A 20,962-nucleotide genomic window follows, 5' to 3' on the forward strand; every position below is an offset into this window, starting at 1 on the left:
ATAGCAAGTCCAATAGCAAAGACTTTTTTTTCCCCCTTCTCTAAATCTGTCAAAATCTGCCTTTGGCTGGGTTGTTCATCCATATGCTGCAGAATGCTGCAAGAATGGGGATGCAGCTATTTCTTACAGTATTTTGCTGTGCTCTGGTATATTGGTTATGAAAGGTAATAAGCACTTTTTGGAGATATTTCTTTGTAGCTTTTTATTACTCAGTGCAATTTTTCACCTGAGTATTTGCAAACAAGTTCATACTTATTAGGTTGCTCTGAAAATAACACCTATTTATTTATTTGGAAACTCCAACAGATGCAAAGAGCCCAATGCTACTTTGATAAAGGAAACTGTCACCACTATTAGCTGATTCATGGGGATGAGCTGATCAAGATGCTCCTCTTTTGTGCTGTGACAGCTGTGTGTGGCCATCTGAAAAATGGCTTGTCTTTCATGTCGCTGTTGCAATGCAACAAGGTGAAATGGAATACTGGCGGGATGATTCAGCCTCTACTGCCGTACCAGTATCCATGTCTGATGGCACAAGCCATCACAATAAAATAGGAGGAGCTACTTTCAGAGCAGCCCTCGTCCTTTAGCAGAGTGATACCACGTTGGAATGCTGTTTGTTTTCTAGTATCTTACAAAACCATTTCTCAAAGCAGTTCAACCTTTCCTGTGTAATGCAAACAGTCGTACAGGGACTTTGTGTAATTCCACACTGAAGTATGTTCTTGCGCATAAACCAACTTCTAAACATTTTTGTTTTTTCTTCCAGCTGTGCTGCAGTGGTTTTCACACTGCAGCTTGTTTTCACACTGAGTCAAAATAACCAAAGATTTATTGGATAGAAACAGATGTCAGGGTTCTTAGAACTGCTTGGCTGCCGTAACATTAGTCTGTGAACTTCTGACTAGGATGTGAGTAGTGCGAAATTAGTTTTTTTTCTACTCTAGAAACAGACTTATGATACTATACCAGATGTTCCTATGCAGATTTTTAAAATCTTTTTTATGGTTGTTTTGCTTCTGATGAGACTCTGGTAGCATTTTATTTTTAAGGAAACAACATGTGGACAACTGAAAGAATTAAGCCTGAGTTTATACAAAAATAACTTTTTTTTCTTGCTAAGCAGAGCTCGTACCTCTTTCCTTTTCAGGCTTCCCCAATTGCTGCAGTCTAACTTTTTCCAGTTTTTCCAGGAGAGTTGATTGTTTCAATGCAGTAGGAAGAACAAATTCAGTGTGTACATTCACAGTGCATTGTTACCACTAAAGTTCCCTATGATTGTACTACCAAGTAAACTCCACTGACTAGATTACTCTTCTCTCTCCCCTCCCCCCGAATCAAGAATCTGCTTTTCACTTGTCATACTTTCTTGATGAATCCACTGAATTTTTTTCTGTTTTGAATCAATGCAAGACCATACAACTAAATACTGTTAGTTGATTGTTTTTTAATTTTTTGAATGTTTTTTTTTTTGGCAGAAGTTGAGCTATATTACAGATAGAATGTAGTCTTAATTCAAGTTTTTTTTCATCTTACCTTACCTTGGCAGTAGATGCAGTTTCCAGGAGATTCCTTCTTCCCTCTCTCCCTCTCTTTGCCATTTTCTGTTGTTGTACTTCCAATGATTTAGACTTGAATGTTTTGATCTCAGTTCATGTTCATCCTGTTTATGTTTGGTGCAGGGCTACCTGGGCAAGGTTGTGACTATGGCTAATCCAAGTAATGTGCCTGTTTCCCTAGAGAGTGAGTGCTACTTCTCTTTATAAGTAACCTTGGTGCTCCACACCATACTTGCTGTCCCATTTAAGCTTTTTGGAGGATAAGCCAAGACTGCTATTCCATGCATGGTTTGGAGCTGTCAAGCATGATGATCAAATTTTCCACTTTGCAATAACTTTTTGAAGAGAAAAAATGTGTCAGCAGAGGGCTGCCATCTCTAGGGTAAGCCTGGGGGGCGTGTGGGGAGATTGAGGAGGAAAAGCTACTATGAATGAGCACATCTTCAGAAATAGAAGCTTTTGAGGATAGCTGAGCCACCTATAGTATGGAAGTTTGTAAGTCAATATTTGCATCTGTAGGTTCCTGGCTGAAATTTCCCATGCAGAATGGGTCGTTTTGTTGGCACAGTCTCATGTGGGGTCAGGCAGCCTTCATGCAGAGCTGTGATGTCTGGGTGAGAACAGCTCCTGAATATTCAGTTCTCAGTAGAACGTGGTGTAATCTGTACCAGAGCTCAGTTTTCCTTTGGACTGCTCAACTTGATGTTTTTCCTCTTTCTGCCTGAGGTGCTGAGACTGTGCTTCAGCAAGATTTTCCTTGGCACAAGCTGACAGTCAAACCTAAGTCTGAGAAAAGCACTTGTTTTGATTCTCTTCCCAGCTATGAATAGTGCTGATTTTACAAATGGGAAGAAATCCACAGTACAGGTTGGCCCAGTCTAGAAGTTTTTGGCCGTGCTGGGCAAGGGGCTGTGAACTCCTGTGACATCACTATGCTGGAGTGGGAGAAGAAAGCCCATGTTTTTTTTTGCCCTAAGGGAAAGTAGCAATTCTTGTTGTTGTTTTTTTTTTTTTTTAAATGTGGAAACAAAGTATAGATACTGAATTGTTGAAGTACATATGTCTTGTCTGCTATCCTCTGCATGTCACTGTTGCCCTACCAGGTTAGATTTGTCTCTCCCAGACAACAGCTAATTATCAGTTCCTCTGTAAGGTGTGTATTTAGTAGAGGGCCACATTTTGGGTGTGTAACTCTCAGAACATAATTGATTTAATTTTTTAAGACTGCGTAGGCTGCTGTCTCCAGTTAGGATTGTGACTCCCCCTGAGAATCAATTTGTTTCATTTGTCTGTTTGCTGGTTTTGAGCCTTCCTAGCAGTTCTGAGCTAACTGAGGAGAGAATAATCCAGTGTTTAATGAAAGCACCTCTAGTGACAAGCCAAGAAAAATGGAGACAGCCATAATGACTTGATTTTTTAATTGCAAATTATTGTCTTTATTATCTATGTTTTCCTATGATGTTGGATTTGTTCTTGCTTTATTGAATAGGATCGTGGTGTGAAGTTTGAACCTTGTGTGCATATTTACTCTGCATTACATCTCCACATCCTGCCATACCCAGGCTGACATGCTTCGTGTCTGCAGGGCTGATTCAGAGAGCAGGGAAGACCAGTCAGTCCGAGCAGGTTCACACATGCTGCAACTGCTTTCCAGAATCCCAAGAGAGACTTTGTGCTGTTCCAGGGAGTGAGCAAAAAGCTTGCTTTATATATTTGTTTTATGTTGTCACTTTTAAGCACTGACCTCTTGTGATAACTATTTTCTGGCTCCAATGTTTTTCTGAGGAGTGACACAATTGAGTTGCTTGGGTAAGTGCAATGTCCTCTTTAAATTCCAGTTTTCTGTGTCAGAGAATATCGGGGCTCTAAGTGTCTCATAACAGTACAATTTAAGACCGGTCAAATAGAAACTTTATTAACTATGTTCATAGCAAGAGATCACTGGGAAAGCAACTCCCTTCTGCTCCTCTGTTCTCTACCATGTGATCACAGAGATCCATTTCTTTATCGGAAGAGAAAATGAATGAAGGAAAATTTAATAAAGCCAGATATCCCTCCTTGGGGCTCTAGACAATTATTTGTGTTAACAGGGCAAGGTGTCTACATCTTTCAGGAATGGGCTCGAGGAGCTTGCTGTGACACATTCCCAAGAAGGAATCATATAGTGGATGTGTGGCAATATAGAGAGTTGGCTCTTGGTGGATGGAGCTTTTCTCCATGGTACACTCAGAATTATCTTAGCTCAGAAGAGGGGTCAAAAGCACTGTTTTTTTTAGTTAGGATAAACTTTTTAACCTGACCTCTCAAATCTTAAATGTTAATTTTTACCACCACACATGAATATACTGATGCTTGCAGTGAGATGCACTAGGGCAAGCCTTTATTTTTACATCTCCCATTGCAAGGCAGAATAAATTCCTCAGTATGTGAGAGTTGTGTCTTCTACTACATACATTTCATTGCTGAAGTGTGTGACAGCACTCTGCAGGAGAGCGTTCCCATCTGTTGCAGGGGGTGATGCCTGGGGAGCTGCACTCAGTCACTGATGGCCTGGACAGAACGGAGGGGAAAAAATACTTATTTTAAACTGTGCTTTTCCAAATTTTGTGTACAATATATTTTGCTCTGATTGCTGTAAAACAAATTTGTATGTAATATGTCCAGAGAGAAATTAAGTGTATTTAAGTGAGAAAGTTCTCCCATTTCCCCTTGGGTTCTGTTCTAGAAACGTGGAGCATGGAAGGCAGGTTCACCTGCACTTTGGAAGTGTAAACTGCTTTCTGGTAAGAAACATACGTAATCATTAGGAGTCCTAGCAGTCTCGTGTTTTTTTTGTGTTTTCTGTAATGAAGATGTTTCCTGGGAGATGAAGCTGTTTGTAATGGCTTTTCTGGTAATTTAGTGGGTCTCACTTCACAAGTGATATACTTCCTCCTTTGTGGAATAAAATAAATTGCATAGCTTTCTTGAAATTGTCTTTTGCAAAGACAGTTGCATATATAGAAGAGCTCTTAGTGTAACTCTTGTAATTAAAGTTGCCTCATTTACTCAAGGATTTTCTATAAGGGTTGAATTAAACATAGGTTTAGAAGTTGGTTTTAACAGCTGATTGTCTGATGGACTGGGCTTGGTCCTCAAAAGTTACCAGTAGGCAAGAGGGGGTACGTTTGCTATGGAATTTGAACATTTGAGGAGGAGGTGAGGTTTGTGTTGAGCTTATAAACCCATCTTTTCATTTCTGTTTTTATCTCCTGTGTTTGCACTGTTCTCCATGCCAATATCATTGTTAGTTTCTGTCTACGCCCAAGTGTGTGTTTGTGCTTTTGTGCCCTGTACTTCAGTTTCTCACTGCTTTCCTTGTTGTAGCACCTGAGCATCCAGTGATGAGTTGAACTATATTTTCTGTGGATTCTTAAATTATTTTTTTTAATTTAATTCCAGAGAATGTCTGTCTCAAACCAATCTTTCTGAAACAATTCATATTCATATACCCCCTAGAAATCACTTTTTTTTGCCATACATTTTTTTCCAACAGATTATTTTGCTTTACATGATATCATTTTTCTATATACAAAATAAATGTATAAACACATATCGCGGAAATGTGTCACCATGTTGTAATCAGTCAGTAATTTTACAATCTTACTGGTAATTTTTTTTTCCCTTCCAGTAGTGAATTCCTGTTCCTTTGTGTAGGACTCGTGGGGAGCTGCCCAGTGCTGTTGCAGGTGCTGCTGTCAGCAACTGAGCAGTAGCTGCTTGGAGAACAGAAGCATAATGCCTGCTTGATTTACACTGCTGTTTTCGGTCCATTTCAAAACCATAATTGTGTTTTGCTGACTACAAATCATCTTTGATATCCCTCCAAACGATGTGTATCCCCAGTCATGATAAATTCCAGGCTATATTCTTCTGCCTGTCATCTCCAGTTGATTAATTCTGGACTTTCTTTTCCTCTCGAATAAATAAACAAAAAAGTAAATGAATAAAAATTGTTTCTGCACACATGCTGTAATTATGAGTGTTAGTCATGATTTTGAATAGTACTTGTGATCTCAGTGCAATTTTGAGTTATGATAACATCATTCTCTGAAGCTGGTGTCTTTCTCAGCAGAGACTTTAATTGCATATATTCTGTTTTAATCTAACTGTAATGATTTTCAATACATATGATTGATAACTGAATGTAAGAAGCTATATCAAGGAAAATAATTGACAAGAGCCAACCCCCCCCATGTTCTGCTTTATTAACATGTATATCAGTAGTTTAAAAAATCTGTCAGCCCCCACAGTTTCTTCTTTGATGGAGAACAAGGAATTTCTCTTAGATTTGATAGGGAAAAGTCATGTGGCTTTAGAATTGTGAAATATTCAGTGTATCAGGAAGCTGTTGCCTAATTAGGTAAGCTAACTGCTTGGAAGAATAATAAAGCGTTTTACTGTAAGACTTTTTGTTTAATTGATGAGTGTTTGCAGTTATCTATATGAGGGCACGATACGGGTATCCTTTAAGTACTTTTCCCCTCATGTTTGGTCATATCTATAAAAAGCACTTCTCTTGTGTCTAATAATGCATTGAGATTCTGTTTGAAAATCACTGGTAGTCTCTGAAGTTCTAAATACAATTACATTCTGCACTCTTCCCTACTTTGAACCTGGTGGCTGCAGAAGATCACCCCCGGGCTTCATGTCTGTCACTATCAGCCACAGCTGGAACAGAAGTGAAAGGGCTGAGGAAGCTGGAGCCTAATGCCGAAGCAGGGCAGCTTGTTTGCGTGTTTTCTGAGACAGCAAGGATGGTTGTGTGAACTTTGATAGGTTCCAGCAGATGTAACTCACCTTTAGACAGAAGCACCATGCTCCTGACTAATGGGGCTGGTCTCTCTGCAGTTCCTGTCTCTGACCCCTTTGTTAGAACATCCAAGTGTCCATAGGAATGAGGACAAACTGCTGACTGGTTCAAGTGAAGACCATGATGGAAATTATGTCCACGTTGTGACCTCTGCTTCTGCATTTGTAACACAAAGTCTTGAGCTGGAAAAAAGATGGAAGGCTGGGAAATGACAACTGTTATTTTTGTCTGTTCTGGAACAATATTTCTTGTTCTGACCAAATAATGTGATTGCATGACTGTAAGCAGAACATGTGCATATTGAATGAATTCACCTCATATCATCTATTTGCAGAGTAGTCATGAAGTTACTGAGAATAGTTAATAACTTTGATTTCAGAAATGTCAAAACTTTTTTTGACCCTTTGTTGATTTTATGCTGATTGTTTTATTCAGAGAAAAATATTCCCTGTTTTTTAATTGAAAAGCAATGAATAACTTTGATCCAAGACTGCACATAAGTGGAGCTTTATATCAAATGCAATCTCTATAGTAAAACAGTTTAACTTTTTGACCTGTAGTGCTGTTGTAATGTAAGCTGTAGATATTCCAGTAGGTGTTCTTCCCCGAGGCTGTGGAAGCATAGGAATTCTTCATCCCATTATGTGGGAGAAAAATCACAGTTCAGCCTCCAGTTTTGGTACTTTGCTTGGCAAGGGTTCATTTTAGGAGTCTGCCTGGGGTGGCAGAGAAGAAAGCTCAGCTTTGGAAGTTGAAGGTTACTGCTCTCTACTGCAAAGACCAGCAGCAGGTGTCTACTTTGGAAATGGAAGTTGTTGTTCCTGTGGGAGTTGAGTTTTTTGCGTTAACTAATCATGCTTCTCTTTTCAAAGATCACTTTTCTCTTTTATTGGTGTCTCCAGTGTAGCGGGTTGTTGTTCTTTTTCTTGATACCATTATCAAATATAGCAAACTAAAACTAGTCTGAATCACATTCTTGCCAGAGCACTGTAAATGTTAAAATAAGCACTACTGGTAATGCATTTCCTTTCAGAGGCAGTTCTGCAATTAATGCCTCTGGCTCTTCTGTCATATAACATACTGAAAAAAATACTTGGCAGCCTGAAATTTGAGAAATGCTGCTGAGGGGGAACATGAAAGTATATAGCTGTGATGTGAAAATGATACTGCTGATCAATAGGGAGTGATACGCAGTAGGCGGTATGTATTACAGCTTTTCTGACAATTGTTTTCTGGAATGAGGAAAATCAATTATCTCTTGGTTAAATAGGTAGAGCTGTAATTGTGCTGGATTGTTGTATTTGCCTAAACAGGAAGCAGACAGGTCTCAAAATTGATCTTGCCAGAAGAGACAATATATGGCTTTGACATCCTAGCATACATGACGGCTAGAGATTTTTCTCTTTAAGACTTCTATTTCTCTTTATTTCAGGTTCTGTGCAACCTGACGGAGCTGTAGGTGTCCCCGTTCATTGCAAGAGTTGGACTGGATGACCTTTAAAGATCCCTTCCAGCTCAAACACTCCTATCATTCTATGGTTTTCTTTTCAATAGTGAATATAAAATTGACCAGGAAAACATATATCAGGAAAGCGTTCGTGTTGTACTGTTGCTTAGTTCTTGTGTGTTCTGTGTCCTGCCTTAAAAGGAACCTGCTAAAGTTGGGGATGGGGTGGGAGAACAGCTAAGCCTGATGCAGTTTACCCAGCATCTGCATGCTGATGAGGAGAAATGGTCAAACAAACTGTGTGCTGAGCTAGCATGGAAAACATAAGACAAGAATAGCTGTACAAAAATCCATTTCTTTCCCAGGAGAGATCTGTGTGCCAAAGGCAGACCATGAGGACATGATCTGACTGAACCAGAGAAAGCCTTATTGGAGCAAAAATGTTCAGCTCTGCAGTGGTTGAGCAGGGACATGGGTGATCACACTGCCATGCAGCAGAATCCAGTTAGCATACTGCTTGCCAGCAAATATATGCTTTTTGTGTGCCTGTGTACTGAGCGTGGACAAACACCAACTGAAGCTTGCTATTATCTCAAAAACAAATCCAGTATGACAGATGATGGCATTCAGAGCTACTTTTCTGTGTTCTTTAGCTGGAATAGTGGAAATAAGATCAAAAGTTTTACTTAGGCAGACATTCATTTGAAGTTATTGTCAGATAGAAGGCAGCAGCTGAGAGAGGGTTTTGTGATGAGAGCCTGGTTGCTTTTATTGCTGGGTTCGAACAGGTGCATTTAAGAATAAAGTTCTGATGAAATCTTTTTGTTGCAGTGATTGACTGAGGTACTGATATGATGCCAAGGTAGTTAAATTCTGCACATCTGGCAAGGTGTGGGGTTACTGAGAGCCTCCTACCAGACAAACAAGTTTATGAATGAGCAACTTTAAGCAGATGATTGTTCTTTTAATAAAATATAGTACAGAACACCTCAGATGCATCATGAGCAAATCTGCTGAGGCAAAGAAAAATAAGGATGCACTTGCAAAATAAAAAAACCTAAGGGATGTTCTATGCCTCTTCATACTCAAGAGAGACTATGTAGTAACTCTTACAATCAGCGTGCTTGAGCTTGCTGCTGGGTCTGGTTTCCCTCTTGCTAGTATTTTGTCTATGCCATGATTAAGTAAGACATTTATTTCTTGATTCAAAAGTAAAATACTGTACGTGGCAGGTTGTTCAAACTAGGTTGGTACTGAAGAGTGAGGCAAAGCTGGCATGTAACCAGGGCTGCTGAGCATGAGCAAAGCACTGGGACTGCAGACCTTGCACACCTGGGAGGAAAAAATATCCTGATATAGCAATGTAGAGCAAGATGGAGCTTTTCAGACAGACTGCAAAACAATTCTTAAAATGTGCAGTTGTGTTTTTTTTGTTGTTGTTGTTTATTTAATTAATAGAAATTTGATTTTTAGGAAAGAAAAAAACTTGTAGAAAATAATAGGAAGACATAGACATTGAAGACCTGCGAGAGTGGGGTCATGGTTTATCTCAGTGTTTGGGAATTTTTAAAAATACTTGAAAAGATTCGTAAAACATTGTAACAACTGTAGTGGAATATTGAGTCATTTATTGCAGGAAGTTGTGTGTGTGTGCAAGGTGGAGGGTTTCATATTATTGGGGGAAAAATAGTTGGATGCCACTTCCAAATGCTATCCCTACATTAAAGAGGGTCCTGTAGCTTTGGAAGCCCGGGGGACTAAATGTGTGATTTTCCTTGTGATAGGTAGCAGATGACTAAAAATGTGGGAGAATCAATTTTGTTTGAAAGGGTGCTTAGTGTAACCTATGAGTGCAAATACAAACAAATAGAGAAATCTGAAGCAAGCTGCATAAAAGCTTTTGAAGAATGGTCTGTCTGTTTTGCTACTTTTCTCAACCAGCTGAATTTGTTCTTTCTAAATACTTGGTTGTCCTTTAAGCTTGATATTCTTGCAGCAGATGAGAATGATGATTATCCTAAAGTCAAACTGAAGGGAGGTGGGTTGTGACTGGAAGAAGGGCTGTAGAGTTGGTGGGTACTAGCCTAGCTTCCCACCTGGCAGCTCTATTGCTCCTCAATAGCCTAAGGGGAGGAAATAGGATGAAGAAGCTCACAGGTCAGAATAAAGACGGAAATGACTTCTTGCTCTCCCTAAGGCTCCTCATAGTTGTGTTTGTTTTTAGCAGGAGACAACTCTGGAAATGGAAATCCCTGGCAAGTGGGCTCAGGGAGGAAGCAGCACTGGAAGTTACCATGCTTTCCATGGCTACTCCATCACTGCCTGACATCTTCATATCCCCACAGTAAAACCATTTCTTCTTCCTCAGATTATGTTTGTTTCCTAGATACAGAGGCTGTGGTTCAGCTGCAGTCCACTCCTGTTCAGCAGAGTGCATGTCCAAAAGCTTAAGTAACACATGTTAAGCATATGCTTATGTGCTTCCCCAAGAAAATATGAATTTGAGCACATGCTTCTTTAGATTAGTATTATGAGCACACAAAAATAGAAGCTGTGTACAGTGACTTAATCCATCATGAGTGAAATCTGACTGTGGCAGTCTCAAATATTTGCTGTTCTAGTTCAGCGAAACCTGATTTTTTTTTTTTTTTTTTTGGCTGATATTGCTCTGGTATTACCATTCTGTAGTGGAGACATAGCATTTAAATGTGATTTTTGAAGAGTGTGCTAGTATTGGAAAAACTCACCTGATTTTTTGTTTTCCAATAATAATTTGTTATCTCACTGTCTTTTTTGCTTAAGGCACTCCTAGCATTTTCTTTTCTTTTTTTTTTTTTTTTTTTTTTTGTGCTAACAACCTGTTTACCTGTCTTTCTAGCTTGTGTAATGATATTCTATAGATAAACACAGAGCAGCTGGTAAGGTTTTAACCAGACTGCAACGTTTCCCACAGTACTTGCTTTTTTTAATGAATTCTTACATCCAACTGGTAATTGTTGGGCTCATCTTGGACTCCTTTTTATGCATGTGCAACATCAGAAAGCCAAGATCATTTAAAAATGCACTTCTATTATTTTTAAGGCTTCATACATTCTACATAACAAACCTTGGGGGAATAATTTCCACTTTTTTAACAGGCAGCTTTTGACGTAAAATTGGTAGTTTTAATAAACAAAACACCAACAACAAAAAACTTGAATGTTTTAAATTGCTGAGACCCTTTTTCCTTTAATGTGAAATTATAATATTTGAAATGAAGTATCAGATATTGACTCATCCATCTTTTAGAGAGTGATTCTTTCTTGTTCATATTTATTACCACTTACAAAGCATGAAAAAATTTCAAAGGATCTGTCTGAGGAAAGGATGTGGTACACATTCCTTGTAGAGGAGGTGACAATGAAGTTATGTAACAATGTACTGGCAATCCCCTTTTGAAGAAATACCTTAAATCTTTGGAATAAGTCATCTGTCAATCGAGCCTGCTAGTGCATCAGTGACCTGTGTCGTTGTGCTTCAACTGAATAAGTGTTGGTCACTCAAGGTCCATTTATGTCTCAATGTCTGGATGGAGATCAGTGATGAGTCCCCCTAATTCCCCCAGGGGTCGGTGCTGGGACTGATAGTCTTTAATTCTTCATCGGTGACATTGACAGTGGAGTTGAGTGCACCCTCAGCAAGTTTGCTGATGACATCAAGCTGTGGGGTGTGGTCAACACACCAGAGGGACAGGTTGTCATCCAGAGGGACCTAGATGGGCTTGAGTAGTGGGCAGAGGTTCAACAAATCCAAATGTAAGGCCTTGTACCCAGGTGGACGTAACCCTATTACCAATACAAGCTGATAGGTGAAAGAATTGACTGCAGCCTTGCTGAAAAAACACCTGTAGGTACTGGTAGATGGCAAGCTGGACATGAGCTAGCAATATGCCCTTGCTGCCAAGAAAGCCAACCATACCCTGCGCTGCATGGCTAGTGGGGCAAGGGAGGTGATCTTGCCCCTCTGCTCTGCACTGATGAGACCCTACCTGGAGTACTGTGTCCAGATGTGGAGTCCTCAGTACAGGAGAGACATGGAGCTGCTGCAGCACATCCAGAGCAGGGCCACAAAAATGATCCGAGGGATGGAACACCTCTCCTATGAGGACAGATTGAGACAGCTGGGGCTGTTCAGCCTGGAGAAGACAAGGCTGTGAGGTGACCTGACAGCAGCCTTTCAGTATCTAAAGGGGAGCTACAGGGAAGGAGGAGACAGTCTCTTTAGCAGTGTCTGTGGTGACAAAAAAAGGGGAAGTGGCTTCAAGCTTAAAGAGGGGAGATTTAGGTTGGATAAAAGGAAAAGGTCTTTTACAGTGGGGTGGTGAGGCACTGGCACAGGCTGCCCAGAAATCTGGTTGATTCCCCATCCCTGGAGACTATCAAGGCTGGGCTGGACCAGGCCCTGGGCAACTTGATGTAGCTGTGCATGTCCCTGCTCACTGCAGGGGAGTTGGACTAGATGGCCTTCAGAAGTCCCTTCCAACTCTAAGGATTCTATTATTTTTCACACTTACAATGGATATGTTTGGGAGTCTAAGTAAAAGGAGCCTAAATCCTTTTACTTCAGAAAAAAAAAAAAAGAAACCAACCCTCAAGTTTTTTATTTTTTTCTACATAAGTCTTAAATGAGTTTAATGAGTTTAAAACTAGTAATGTGCAACATCTGTTTTAGGCTTTGAAAACATAACACCGCCTCTGAGATGTAGAACTGACCATACTTAAATTCTTAGCACCTAGATCTGCCTTGTGATACACAAAGCATATGGTGTATAGTGAGTTGTTTTCTAAAATGTTACATAATATTATCTGTGTGCTGGAGAACAGGACTGATGTTTTTACTTATAGCATTTTCAAATTCCCATCTCAAAGCCAATGTACTTTCACTTGTGGGGACTTTGTTCTGATTTCTGTGCCATGCAGTAATTGTTCCTATTTGGCAAAGTCCAATAACTGCTACATTTATTCCAGAGAATGGAAAGTTCGAGGTTGATCCTGTTTGCCTGGTTTTGTGGCAATCCACTTGTTTCCTTTGCCCCAAAACACAGTAGGCAACAGATTTAGACTGACAACTTGGCCTTCAGTAACAGACATTTATACTAGCCTTCCCATTTCTGAATGGAGAGCAATGGAGGCCATATAGATATAACAGTTGTGCTGATGCAAACACCGTGGTCTTTCTTTACAGCTTCTCATGTCAGCTAGTAAAATCCCATCAGCTGTAGCAGAATAGAGTTGATGTTTAAATGATCCTGGCTATGGAAGGGCAACATAACCTGGCACCTACAGCAATTAAAATTATCCTATAGGGAGTGACTGTTCTTACCCAATATCATCTCGTAGATGTTTGTGGATGGAGTTGCTTTAATGTGTAATAAAATATATGCAAAATATAGTTTATGCTATTTGAAAAGTTTCCCCAGTAGGTGTCGGCTTATGGTGTTCCCTTGTCAAAAAGCAATCTAGATTAACCATCAGAAGAAGGTATATATATTTAAAGCTTTTTCCTTGTAGTTTCTTTCAGTCACATCAGGGCTTGAGCATGTGGGAGAGCTGTGAATACTTAAGATAATGAAGAAGTGCAAAAGGACAACCAAGGAGCTTTTCATATCAAGTCTGTGAATTTTATTTAAGCAGGGCTGGGCTTTATCTGTTGTTGTTCTGAAACCTTTATATCAGCAATTCAAACATGATGAACGTTATTTTTTGGAGATCAGGGAATAACAGTATCACTAGCTAGGATTTTGTTGATCTCTCTGGTTCCTTTGTTTCAGTCTATTCTTTGGCTTATTGATGTTGATGACATCTTCCCTCTCTATTTTTGATGGTAGTGGTGGAGACTTCATCTGTATTGTGACATCTATAGAAGAATTTAAAATCCTCTATGAAGGATCACAGAAATCTGGGGAAAATGTTCCTCGGTGTTCAAATTATGGGCTGCTGTCTTTTATATTTATAAGACCATGCATATTTTATCTGTTAGCTAGTTGAATAAAAAAAAAAAAGCAGTATGCTTAAAAGGTGACATTAAAATCATACGAAAGATGCTTCAAATCTTGTTTCAAAAGAAGGAAATTCTCTACTAGAAAAATCCTTATTTCTGGAAACTTGATTTTCAAAACAATTCTGGAATTACTGACTGGTTTGAGATTTCTCTTAGCACCTTGGCTTCTCATTATAGTATCTGTTTTCTGTCTGGCTGCTAGCTTGTGTCCTGCGTTGAGATGTGTGAGCTAGAATTTCTTTTTCCAGTCTGCTTACGCTTTTTCTTTTTCTTTTTTTTTTAAGTGACAACTTCTGTTTTTGATAAAGACCAGCTTGTTTACAAGATGTGAGAATAGCATCTTTTCAACTGATAGCGTGTAATCTTACAGACCTGTTACTTATCTAATAACCTGTATCTGACAGCTTACTTAAACCTAAGGTGTTTTCCTTTTACCACTCTCTTATAGTCAATGTAAATCCTTATAAAAATCAGATCAGAATTTATTGTGCAGTAAACGGAACCAACCTAATCTAGGTGGGGTTTTGCTGGCAAAATCTGTGTGTAACCAGTTTGGTAGTTAATACAGCTTCTCACATGGGCTGTTCAGTACTGAGCTTGGCAATGGTAGGCAGTCTTCTGCATTGAATCTTTGACCTAATGAGCTGAGAATGAAGAGTAATACCTAATAAGAAATAAGTGTGTGTGCTGTTGGGTGAGAATGCACACATCAAAAAAATTCTGTGAGTGATCTTTCCTAATAGAAGGAATAATGCACTATTACTGTGACTGATGATATGCCAATTCCTGCCTTTGTACTGACTGGAGTAATACTTGATTTATATCTTATAAATGAGGATAATAAATGATTACCAATGCACAAAAAACTGATTTTGAATCTGTGGTGAATGCAGTCCTGTGTTGGTAAGTCACATGCTGGCAATTATGCTACATGAGGATAACCTGCATCACTTGGTGGGCTTTTAGAACATGACTTGTGAAATGCAGAAAAACATCAGAGGGAATACGAGATGTTCTTGTGCAGTGGAGAGATTCCTATGTGGAGAGTCCAGGTTCAGGGTGGTGTTTGGCTATGTTTTTTATCTGTTATCACCCCAACAAAACAGGAACAAAAATCTGCAGGGGTTGTGCAAGGACATTGTGGCAACAAGGGTTCCTGCAGTCTGTGGATACAAAAATAAGTGAACAGAAGTAACTGCAACACATGATGCTCTAGTGGAAAAAGGCAAGATCCAAAACCTAGAGGATGAATCCAGCTAATCACAACAAGAATCTAGATGAACAAATTTGATTGTAAATGTGGTTAATTCTGGAAATAAGTAGAATATTAAGCAATAGGTTAGGTGCACTCAAATATAGTTTTTCTATTAACTTAAACAGTTGAAGATGAGAAATACTGTTACTCTGCCAGTGAACAGTAACCTATTCTGATGGAATCATTTGAACCATGTTTTGCACAAACTGAAAGCAAAAATTGGCACAGAGTATGGTGCTACCTCTTTTCTCATACTGGTTGGTACAAATTGAATTTAGAAAGTTGTGGCCATTGAATTTAAATGCCTCCCTGCTAGGAGATTTAAAATCTCATGCAGCTTTGTCTTGCCAGGGCCCACATGATTGACACAATTAATCAAGGATCACGATACTAATCCGCAACAAACATAACATGGGAGAGAGAACTCAATTAAAACTTTTGTTTCTCCAATTTAAAAGATCAGCCACATGGGAGCTAACTGTCTTGGTCTTACATTTGCTTTTTTAGCTTGGGACCACTCAACAAATTGCCTTATTTTGTTTCTGCAGTGCAATTTAGATGCATATAAATAAGTTGTGTTTTGCCACACTTCCATGCACGAATTCCTGTGACTTCGGTTAACGATTTTATCTAGAAAGTTTTCTTGATGTCAGTAAATACTAAAGGAAAATGTAAACAGCAGATATAATAAAAATAATAGGGTAGGGAAGATGTGAGAATTTAGTGCTGAACTCAACCAAATTAAGTAATTCAGTTTTAGGGTCTCTCCGGACTGTCCTTAATTCTGGATTTTGTTTATTCCCCATATACTACAAGCTTTATCTCTCTCCCTGCGTATTTTTCTATCAAGGTTTTAATGGAGCCAAAATTTAAATGTTTCACAGCTTATGCTCAGTGTACTGTAGCTGCTTAATAAAAGACAACATTGAAAGAATGCGGAGGAAAAATCTAAAGATTGCCAAGGCTCTCTGTCATTTATTTTGTAGTAAGCAACTGGTTTCCTGCTTAAAGAAATAAATCCTAACTTTCATAACTATTACTTTTATTACTATGTTTCATCAACTTAAAAAGTATATCTGAGTTGCCTTCCAGTTCAAATGGTGTGAACTACCAGTGTAGAAAGCTGAAAGATAGCCTAAAATCATTATATCCATGCATAAGTAGGACATGTAGGAACAGGAGCTGGTGTGTTTGCTTTCAGGGAAGGCTGTTGTTGTTGTTGTGCCGTTAAATTGCTAGTTGAGAAACCATGCAGCATGCACCGGTGAGGCGGTCTGTAGCATCACTAATGAGACCAGGTCTCACAGTAGTTAACTGCGTGACTGTACAGCTCTGTAGGTTTAATGCTTGTGTAATGCAAAGGCCCAAAGGGTTTTTTCTGCTGGAGCTGTATTTTGTGAATATATGATATTTCACATTACTTTCTGTGCTCTCACCGTTTCTGTTGCTGAGCAGAGCCTGAGAGAGCTGGACAACTTAGCCTAGAAAAGAGAATGCTCAGGTGGATCTCGCCAGTGTCCATAAACCTCTGCAGATGGTTGGATTTCAGGAGTCACTGCAGTGGTCACAAGTCCAACCAGCAGCTGTAGAAGCTTCTCCTGAAGGCCCCTCGCATTGCTTTGTATTGGCAGCAGGTGGTGGTTGTTGTCTTGTTTTGCCAAAATTGAAGCAAGCTTTTATTTAATAAACAAAGCTTGTGATTCAGTTGTTTGTCCACCAGGCAATTATGCTACTGTGGGTGAGAATGCCAGGATGGTTTTGGAGATAACAGTAGTTTAATAATACCCACTTTGTTGGAGGAGAGATTTTTTTTTGTTCAAGTTGGGAAGATTTTGTGAGTGTATGTAAATGTCTCAATGTCATTCTTTTTGTGCTGATGCCCTACTAATCTGGCTTAAATGACTTAAAAAATAAATTACAATCAATATAATTCACTGGAGTATTTTTTTAATTGCGAAAAAGTAATGTAATATTCTGTAACGCAATATTCTATGCATCTCTTCTACACAGAGAACAGACCCACAGCTCCTTGCTCAGTTCTACTATGCCGATGAAGAACTAAATCAAGTAGCAGCTGAACTGGACAGTTTAGATGGAAGAAAAGACCCACAGAGATGCACACTGCTGGTCAACCAGTTTCGTTCTTGTCAGGTAATGAAAATGACATCTTCGTGATTTAGATGGCATTTTTGTGTGCATTAAATGCTATTTATTGTATGAATTAATTTTTATTGTCAAATTCCTTTAAAATGACTTTGGTAGATATTTGCCTTTTATTAGTTTAAAACCTATTTTCTTTGAAAACACTATTCATAAGCGTTTTTTTGATGGCTTCCTTTAAATGAGGGCACATAATAAAGATTTTTCTTTGCACATGGAGCTCACTAGAATGAGAGAAATACCGCAACATTTTAGGCAGTGTAAAGTAGCCACATCATTTGTAGATGCTTAGCTTTTATATTTTATAAATCTGATAGCTTTTAATTAGTAAATAAGCTATGTAAGAGCAGCTGGTATCTTTGCTAACTGGAAAGAATACTATCTGCTTCACATAAAAAGCTTTGGAATTAAGGAACTCCTGAGGAACCAAACAGAAGAGGGTATTTATTTGTAAATATTTCAAAAGTATTTCAAAAGTATGAATCTGTTTCTAAGTTCTTGTTGCATAATATAGTTCACTGAGGAAATGATTCCTCATACTGTTTGCTGAAAATATGGCTATAATTTAAGCAAGACTTGAAGGGAGAAGAATTGGAGACTGCAAAGACAAGTTAAATCTAGTTCTTTAACTTGGATGAATTTGTGATTTGATTTGTTAAGAAAAACAATTCAGAAATTGAAAAATAATTGAGAAATATGACTTCCATGTCACAATGTATACCATTCTACAACAAGTTTTTTCAACAATAAAATTCAATAAATTAGAAATGTAAACTGCTTTTGTGGAACACTTCATTCTTGCACAAATGCTTCCATACTTACCCTCCCTGTCGCACCGACCAGCGTGCCGTAATGCAAAGTCCTGGAGTCCATGATTCAGCACGCTCAGGAGGATTTCTTTATGAAAAGTAAGCACTTGCTGTCAATTGAGTGAAATGCAAGTGCGGAGACCATGGTAATAAAAAATCATTCCCACTGAATATTTAAAAATCTAAGTCCTATGCAAAGGATTTGTTTTGCTTCAACTTTTCTTTTTTTTTGAATTTGTTATATTACCATTAGTTGGAATGTACCAAACTTCTTTAATGCAGAAAAAATTTACCGGTGATCAAGTTGAGATAAATATGAAGAGTAGTGCCCTGTCAACATAACAAGTATTAGCGTCGAGTTACCTGAGTCTGTTGATGAAGAAGGGAAGGAAAAGAAAGTAACTGAAAAAGTGCGTTTTTTTTTCCTTTCTTTACCAAAGATCATTTACAGAGAAAGAGCCGTCAGCCACTGTACTGTGTTAAAAACAATTTTAATACTTCTGTGTGCTTTGATTATCTTCGGTTTCCTACTGCACTGTCACTAGAAAAAAATGTGGAGTTTGAGTCTACCAAACTGGAAACAGTCAAAATTCAGTACCTTGGAGGAAAAAGATAGGTGTGAAGGTATCTTAAAAAGTCATTGATGTCTATCTTCTCTGAGATGAATCAGCTATACCTAAACCACCTTTCACAAACTTATCTGACTTGTCTTTTTAGAAACCTCCAGTAATGGACATTCCACAGACTTCCTAGGCAAACTCTTTCCCGACTGATACTAGTGAAGGCTTTCTGATAACAAGGGTAGATGAACAGTTTATTCTTGATGCTTTATCCCTGGATGTAAAAACTTCTTCCCCGATTCTCGGCAGGTGCACAGGTGTTCCTATTTGTTTATTGCAGTTTAGACAGACCTTCCTGTTCAGAGAATTGCTTCTCTGAATCTTTTAGCTGTAGGAATGCAAGAAATGCAAGCTCTCATAGTCCTTGGTCAGTTTACTTGGCTTGCTGTGTAATGACTCACTGTCTTATGACTCTTAATACAGTCTGATGCCTGGTAATTTCTTCTTTTCATTTGTCTAACAGATTGCTGTTACTAAAACAATCTGTTGCTGGACAAGAAAGAAAAGATTGAGTTTTATTTTTTTATGCAGCTATTTTTGCAATTTCTAATTTTCAGTGTTCTACAGTATAGGTCAGATTATAGGCAAATGTTATTTCAAAAATGACTTTGCTGTTCAGGCCTTGCATTATTTTGTAGTAAGCAGCTTAAAAAGTATATATTTGTGTTATGCTTTTGTTTTTTTTTTCCTTAAGAATTTGTTGTGTAAAGAACACAGAATAAAGGGCAGTATTTTAGAAAGGATTCCAAGTGTAGGTGTTTGCTAATCAAATATCGCATAGGAAGAGAGGAGAAGAGAGGGCTGCAGATGAAGTATGGTGGTGTTTGAGGCAGATGGATCAAAATAACTGTCGTGCAAGGCTGTGCATGTGAAAGCAATGCAGCAGCTACATTGTGTGAAATGGGCTCTTTCACATGATGTCTCTGAAAAAGGTCTTGTGCCCACAGCAAATATAGCTAAACAGACTCTCAACCTTATGCTTAAAATTTCTTTTTTTTTCCTTCGTATTTTGTCCTTGATTTTTAAATGTGTTAGTAAGATGTATAGCTCATTTTCAATCTGGATAATTCATTAAATCTAGGTAATTTGCAATCTAGGTAAAAACTATCTCCTTAAAGTTCCTAGATACGTAGTCTTTCTTTCTATCAGACTTGATTATTTCTGAAATCCCTTGACCTACTACCTTTTCTTGCTTAAAAAAAAATTTTTTTAGGTTGTTTATTTTCAGGTGAATTAGTGTTTCCTTAGTAGGTGATATTATGAAATTTTACTGTTTTGTTTACTAGAGAGAACTGCCTTTAAGTTAGTGCTGTTTTATGACAGATCCACAAGTCTTAGGAACTGATTCTTTTTTCAAGAGGTTCTATTCTGTTGGATCTTGATTGTAACACAGGAGATGTGCTTTCTATCTTTGTCTATATTTTCAATTTTTGGAACTGTTTCAAAAGAGTTCCAAGTTTACTGCAGTATGTAAACTAATTCAGACAAAACAGAAGGACTCTACCTAGAGAGTGTACTTTAATGGATATATTTGGTATTTTCTGTCTTATCAATAATAGCAATATCAGTCAAGGCAAGCTGAAGCTCTGGTACTTCAACAATTTGATTGTGGTGGTTTTTTTTTCACGTATACAGAGAACTTCAGTTTTCAAGGATGTGAAAAATAAATTGCAACTCTGATTGTTGTTTTTTTTACTGTTCTGCTTTAGTACCATTTCACTGATGATAAAATCACATTTCTTACAGTAAATTAACTTGCAAAAACCGAAGATCTTGCAGCTTGAATTTTAAATGCAGTGAGTTGACTGGTTAGCATGGTGCCAAGTAGAATGTATCAATTCGTAAGAAGGTGGTGTTTTGTGGTTTGCTGTGGTTATGGTAACTTACTGCAAAAATGATATCCCTTGTTTTGCTTTGGTGTTTGCGTGTCAATAACAAAGTATTATAAGAATGTATTGTATTAACAGATATGTTGTCTTGCACTTTTAGTGTGGCTAATATCTAACAGGTTAAAGCACTTCCTCTGTTGTGTGCAGAGATGCATGATAAAAAGTTATATGTGTTGCACTTAAGTGAAAAAAAAACCCAAAAGGTAGGGCGATATACTTTGATTTGTTGAACTTGATTGATGATAATACTGGGAAGATACTTAAAAACAAACCAAGATGTTTGCATCTGTGTGTCTTGAGGAATATGCAGTGCTCATTCATCCAAGTATTTT

The 20,962-nt window shown here is 38.3% G+C and overlaps 1 protein-coding gene across 6 annotated transcripts in view; it reads left to right on the plus strand.

Moving 5' to 3' along the window:
* Positions 1 to 20,962, plus strand: part of ZFYVE28 (zinc finger FYVE-type containing 28) — a 145,295-nt gene that overhangs the window by 53,411 nt on the left and 70,922 nt on the right. For 5 of the 6 annotated variants that reach the window (XM_085223594.1, XM_085223596.1, XM_085223591.1 and 2 more), the window contains exon 2: positions 17,163 to 17,303. In XM_085223594.1, coding sequence (XP_085079720.1) covers positions 17,163 to 17,303 — 141 coding nt within the window. Of the gene's footprint in view, positions 1 to 17,162; positions 17,304 to 20,487; positions 20,538 to 20,962 lie in introns of those variants that run through there. The other variant, XM_085223595.1, reaches the window with a different exon arrangement.

Source organism: Meleagris gallopavo, chromosome 4 (assembly GCF_905368555.1).
Source record: "Meleagris gallopavo chromosome 4, MGAL_WU_HG_1.1, whole genome shotgun sequence".
In the NCBI taxonomy this organism is placed as follows: Eukaryota; Metazoa; Chordata; class Aves; order Galliformes; family Phasianidae; genus Meleagris; species Meleagris gallopavo.